The sequence below is a fragment of the Ipomoea nil genome, unplaced genomic scaffold (assembly GCF_001879475.1).
Source record: "Ipomoea nil cultivar Tokyo-kokei standard unplaced genomic scaffold, Asagao_1.1 scaffold0706, whole genome shotgun sequence".
Taxonomy (NCBI): domain Eukaryota; kingdom Viridiplantae; phylum Streptophyta; class Magnoliopsida; order Solanales; family Convolvulaceae; genus Ipomoea; species Ipomoea nil.
Genome location: NW_017617134.1, coordinates 541,827 through 548,425, shown reverse-complemented (window position 1 = coordinate 548,425; position 6,599 = coordinate 541,827). Strand labels below are relative to the sequence as shown.

Sequence of the window (6,599 nt, the reverse complement as noted above, 5' to 3'; positions counted from 1 at the left end):
TGTTGCTATTTGCACCCCCCTTGACCAAAATGAGGCAAAAAGTACATTGAAAATATAAAAAGTTAAAAATTTATAATAAATACATAGGTGGTGCAAATAGCCTAATGAGTGGTCAAAATGCTATTTGCACCACCTTAATTAAATCACATTTATTAGGTTTAAATAATAATTAATTAATTCAATTAAAAAAAAAAAAAAAAAAAAAAGAAGACAGAAACCCGCCTTCTCCGGTGCCTTCTCACCGGAGAAGGCTACGTGAGTCGTGGGTTGCCTTCTCCAGTGAGAAGGCGATGGTTTCTTTTTTATTTATTTTTTATTTTTTTTAAACAACGTGAGAAGGAAACCCACTGGGGTGCCTTCTCACCGGAGAAGGTGACGGGAGTTTTTTTTTTTTTTTTTTAAATTTTAATATTTTTAATTAAAAAAAATGAAAAACAAATAATAATCTTTGACCATATTTAATGCTGGTGGTATAAATAGCAAATTTGTATTTACACCACCTATAAAGCTATTTGACCTACTAAATAGGTGGTGCAAATAGCAAAATAGGTGGTGTAAATAGAATTTCCCTTTTAGAATTTTAAACTTTCGTCATCGGAACTCAATAAAGACCCTACATGAATTACTTGAACCCAGAACAAATTATTTATATCTATGTTCAAACTTTGAGTATAAAAATCATCACGAGTTAATTCCAGCATTGGTCATCCGACTATCATGATTTTCACAATTGATCCACGACTTTCAATTTGGACAATTTAGACCCTTGACTATCAAAAAATTTCCAATGTTGGTCCTTCCATTCCAATGTGGTTAAGTAGACGTTAAAATGAGGGCTAAAACAATCTTTTAACATCCATAACGTATAATACATCACGGATCTCCTCCATATAAGAGAGTACGCGATTAAAATCAAAATACCCCTTTGTTGATTTGCTCCCCAAAACCCAGCAGCTACCACCCCACCGGCCCACCTTAATCTTTTGTGTCTCAATCTCTCTCTACTATCTACTCTCTCTATCTCCCTCGGCTTCACCCACGATCACCATCTCTCTCTCTCCGGCGGCAAGAGGTAACCCTATCAACGGCCACCAAAGCTATCGCCACCTCCATCCTCACTCTTCTTCACTCCCCATCGCCTTCAATTTTCTTTCCTTGCCAGCAACCGCAAATAACCATAGTAGATATTGTTGGAAAAATTAGCTTAAAATGACATAAAATGGCATAGTAAGTGGCTATTTTGTGGTACAATTATCAGTGGGGTCCACTTCTGATTTGGGTCGGGTCAAAGTGGATTCGGATTCTTCGTAGTAAGACGAAGAGATTGATATATTGTACGCTCAAAACGGATAATGGGTGAATGGGATATTGATTCTCAAAGTAGACCCATTTGAGTTGGGAAATGAAGGGAAAATAGTGGACTTTGTCCCACATTGATTTGGAAAGAAGATTTGCCCCCCTTATATACATGAGCTCTTTTGAAGCTTGTAGAATTGTATAGCATAGAGGCTCTCTCGCGCTGGGGGAGGGGGGGGGGGGGGCTGCAAATCAAAATCCAACTAGAGGAGATCGAAAAGGCTTGATTTAAGCTCGCGTGCGCCGGCACCTACGGGCACGAATGTTGGCTGGCCTTGCGGGCTAAGTTATGCCAAACCGAACCGAGAGCACCTACTCTCGTGCTCTCTGGAGCACCTGCACCCCAACGGTCTGAAACCCGAAAACAGTTCAGCCTGTTGTACAGATTAAACTCATCTCTACTTAGTGGGTGGCTGTTACAACGTACAGATTAAACTCATCTCTACTTAGTGGGTGGCTGTTACAACGTACAGATTAAACTCATCTCTACTTAGTGGGTGGCTGTTACAACGAAACTATTACCCAGCAGTGTTCTAAGATTTGCTTTGTTTGCCGGGTTCTTTGTTTAGGTGCTTAAACAAAGAATCGTAGCACGTTTTATCCTGGGAAACCTAGGCTACAACGCTCCTAGCACTTGGTGGAGGTAGCAAATAAGGTTTTAAGGAAAAGAACTTTGTGTTCGAACTCGTGCTAAACCTATATCCAAACACTCCAGCTTTTCCTTCCCAGTTTTTCTGTTTTCCCATAGAATAATAATTTTTCTGTAGAATTATTATTTTGGGATTTTTTCAACCATATTACCCAACAGATATGACAAAACAGAGATGATAGCAGATCCTGCAATGTCTTCTTCTCCTCCGGCGAGCTCAGTCAACAGAAGGCAAGCTCCGGCGTAGCAGGTGGGCGGCGGCTGCTAAACCTTCATTCTCGTTCCTCCCTCCCTCTCTCGTCAGCAGCAACAGCGGTTGGCCCTGGGCTACACCGCTCATAAGCATTTGAAGCTGGATCCTTCAGAGAGTTTCATCTGTCAAAATAGAAAAAAGTGTGTTACTAGTTTCAGCATAAACAGTGTAAGGAGCTCTACCAAAAAAAAAAAAACAGTGTAAGGAGAGCAACAACCAGAAAATTATCGTTTTCATGTTAGAATTCAGTTAATCACAAAGGATAGGTTGAAACGAATGCTAACGATTAATTAATCATAAAAATCAATAAATAAAATGGCCACAGAAAAAGGTTAATTTTATTTTCAGTTCCGAAATAAGAACATGTTTAGCAATTGTTCCCCTTCCCCCTTTGATCAATCAATTTCGTAGTGAAAATTAGACACGAAACTTTAATCAATCTGGCAATCAAGAGAGAAAGTATTGGAGAATCGAATCGTACAAGTGTAGTGCATATACAATCACATATACCTTGGCGACATAGTCGAGCTCGGCGAACTTGAAGGCGATGCAAGAGGCAGTGGAAGAGAGGGGAGAAAAGTGAACTGGCGCGAGAGAATGCGCTGACTTCTAGCTGAGTTTCTTCAGGTGATTGCGAAGTGATGATGGAGTTGGATAGGTTCTTGAAAGCCTCACCCATCTTTCTCAATGGCTTTTCTTCGTCCGCCATTGAAGAATCACCCAAGTTCTTTCTTGTCTCGTCTCTTCTCTTCTCAACTCTAAAGACTAGTGTGTCATCATTTCGAACTCCACGAATCTATTTTCTATAGTTTAAATACAAAATATTACAGAGGGCCCTCTTCCCGGCGAAGGCAACAGGTCCGACGACCTCAATCTCCGCTGAGCAGCGACCTCCATCAATCACGTATATAGAGGAGAACTACGATGTATTATATGGTATGGATGTTAAAAAGACTGTTTTAGCCCTCATTTTAACGTTCACTTAACGACATTGAAACGGAAGGACCAACATTGAAAACTTTTTAATAGTCAAGGGTCTAAATTGTGCAAATTAAAAGTCGATGACTAATTGTGAAAAAGAGTTAATTCCAGTAATAGTCCTCCGACTTTATTGATTTTTCAAAATTAGTCTCCGACTTTTAATTTGGACACTTTACGTCCCTTAACTTTCAATTTATTTCCAATTGAGGTCCTTTTGTCAGATTACGGTAAAGTAAACTTTAAATGAAAGCATAAAGTAGTCATTTCATCTGCCTAATGTATAATTCTTCGTATTTCTTCCTTGTATACACGACTTCGGGCATCAGATTCACTTAATTGTTTAATCCCTAATGGAATTTTATTCTTCGAGTGGATTTAGGGATTAAGCAATTAAGTGAATATGATGTTCGAAGTCATGCATACAAGGGAGAAATGCGAAGAATTATGCCTTAGATAGATGAAATGACTACTTTACCCTTTCATTTAAAGTTCAATTTACCGTAATCTGACGAAAGGACCTCAATTGGAAAGAAATTGAAAGTCAAGGAATGTAAAGTGTCCAAATTAAAAGTCGAGGACTAATTTTGAAAAATTAATATAGTCGGAGGACCATTGCTGGAATTAACTTTTGTGAAAAATCATGAGTCAGAGGACCAATGCTGCAACCATCACAATTATAATAGGATCGAACCCGACCCTAATCCGTGCCCATTTGAGGGTTGCCTTTCCAGTTTCGAAATTCCAAGGAACTTAATTAATAATTACGGTGATCATCGCTAGTACTGTCAAATTATTGGTACTCCTCCCAATTCTTTCCATGGAAGCATCATGCGGAATGATCTCTAATCCCACCGCAAAACAGGAAGAGGAAGAGGTTAGCAACTATATATATATTACGATTTGTAATGTTGAATTGATTTCCTTTCACTTAGAGCATCACTTCTTGTTCTTGTGCTCTTTACAAATTCGAAAACAGCTTGAAAGTGGTTCATTCTTGGTTTAGTGGTTTTGCATACTCCAATTCAAGGTGATCGAGGTGAGTTGTATTTGTGTGAGTGAAAGTCGTTGTAGGTGTTGTGTTTGATTAAAATTCTCTATCATATTTTCTATCATCTTTGATTTGGTAGTATTTTTTTGGGTGACTAGAGAAATCCACAATCTAAATAGTTAGGGAAATACTGTGTTCTTGTGATCCAAGCTAGTAAGGATTTAAGTCAGTTTAATTTGTCCATAGCTGGTCTTCTCAATTTGAGAAGGGGCCACTCTCATTGAGAGTGGATAACTTTGTGATTTTCGAGTTTAAAATATGATTAACTTGTCTGGATTTCCCCTAGCAACAAAGGTATGTACTGGGTAAACTCCACTGACCCTAATCGGTAAAAGACCACAAAAGGTAAACTAGTCTAAGTTAGTCTAAGTTATCCAAAGCTGACCGATTCAAACCAAGAAGGTTGGAAATTAAACTTGTGATCCTATGTTACACGTTTCTATGGGTTTTGATAGTATTAAATTTGTATACTTTTTCCATAACGCTTTTGATGATTCCTTGCTAAGTCATATATGGTGTTGTTTGTGCCGATTCTTTCTAAGTTCTCTTTTCATTTGCCACATAACTCCTGGCAGATAAACATATCTTTGAGGATTACTGAAACTGTGAGCGTAAAGATTAACAAATCCGAGACCGTTGGAAGACTGAAAACCTTGTTACGCCAAAAGGAAGGCATACAAGAATGCCTCCAACACCTCTTCTTGGACGGCATATGCCTCGAGAATGACAAAAGGCTGGTTGATTATGGCATCCATGGCAACTCCACCCTCAACGCTTACGTTGAAAACTCGGTGCCACTAACGTTGTCTGTCAACATCCCCTCCGCTAAGAGAACCGTAATGGTGGACGTGAGAGCTCAAGACACAATCACGACCGTCAAAGCATACATCGAGGCCAAAGAAAACATCCCTCCAAACCAGTACACTTTGTTTCACGATGGAAAGGCGCTGGAAGAGGATAAAACCTTAGCGTTTCTCGAGATCAATTCGACGCTGCTTCTTCACATGATCTGTAATCCCAAGGAAACCTTGAAGGTCTCAGTGAAAACGTTAACCGGAGAAATCGTGGAGACACAGCTTAGGATGTTGTACACCATTCTGGACGTGAAAGGCGTGGTTGAGAGCAAAGTTGGGTACCCAGTGAAGGTTCTTGGATATAGAGGAAAGCTGCTGGAGGATTCAGAGACTGTGTCATATTATAACATCGAGGATGGGTCCATCTTGGAGATCCTGCCACGAGCTACTCAGATAATCATCAAACGGATTGGGGAAAGCACATGCTTTGAAGTGTTCTTATGGGGATCTGTTAAAAATCTGAAAGAAGCGATTTTTGAGAAGTTGGGGGTGCCAGTTAATGTGCAGAAGCTGAAATTTGAGGGGAATATCCTGTATGATTCCAAGGAATTGGCAAGCTATGGAGTCAGGAAAGACTCAACCATTCATTTATTTTGAGAACTGTACTATTTGTATTCGTTATTTCATTTGGTTGGATTATTCAAATATATTCGATTCCTTGATTTTTTTTTTAAAGTTATTCAATAAATTAAGATAAAATGTAATAAAAATTTAAATTTAAATAGCATAAAAGTTTTATATTTTTTTTTCTCAACTTATATCTTTAGCTCTATTTTTAAATGTCTTAATATATATATATATATATATATATATATATATATATATATATATATATATATACACGAATATTAGTTTAATCAAATATATTCTGATTCGTATTCGAATTTGGGTTTGTATTCAAATATAGCTTTTATAATAGGAAACAAAAGATTGGTCGGAAGAAAACTTGGTCAGTCTGTAATTAATGAAATTCTTAGCTTGCTGTTCTTTTTCTTGATAGGGCGTGCTTATTAGAACTCTATGTATTTGAGTCAGTTTTATCCCAGCCATCATATAATTCATTCAGTTATCATCTGGTATCAGGTTAGGTTCTCTGATCTTTTTTTCCTCACCTAGATTTCGCTTGACGCGCTCGTATAGGCAGCAGCTGTGCGTGAAACGCGCACAACACCTTTCCCTCTCCATTTTGCTTTTCTAACATTATTTCACGGCTGGAAAACATTGATTTTCCGACCACTCGAAAGTGGTCGGAAATCACTAAAATCCCGACGGAAACCACTGTTCCAATCACTTTTGGGATCCGGAAAAACACTTGTCAGAAATTCCGACCACTCTATCAAGTGGTCGGAACTTCCGTCCACAATAATAGGTGGTCAAACATTTTTGGTCACTTGCGAAAGGGGGCTGACCATGTATTTTCGACCTTCTTACGGTTGGAAATTTCAGACCAACCACCAA

The 6,599-nt window shown here is 38.6% G+C and overlaps 1 protein-coding gene across 1 annotated transcript; it reads left to right on the top strand.

Annotated features, from left to right (window-relative positions):
- The first annotated feature begins 3,965 nt into the window (after positions 1-3,965).
- LOC109176523 (polyubiquitin-like) lies at positions 3,966-5,781 on the top strand. Its single transcript, XM_019325981.1, has 2 exons — positions 3,966-4,113; positions 4,863-5,781. The coding sequence occupies exons 1-2, from the start codon at positions 4,057-4,059 to the stop codon at positions 5,736-5,738; spliced, it is 933 nt and encodes a 310-aa protein (XP_019181526.1). The 5' UTR covers positions 3,966-4,056; the 3' UTR covers positions 5,739-5,781.
- The last annotated feature ends 818 nt before the right edge of the window (positions 5,782-6,599 follow it).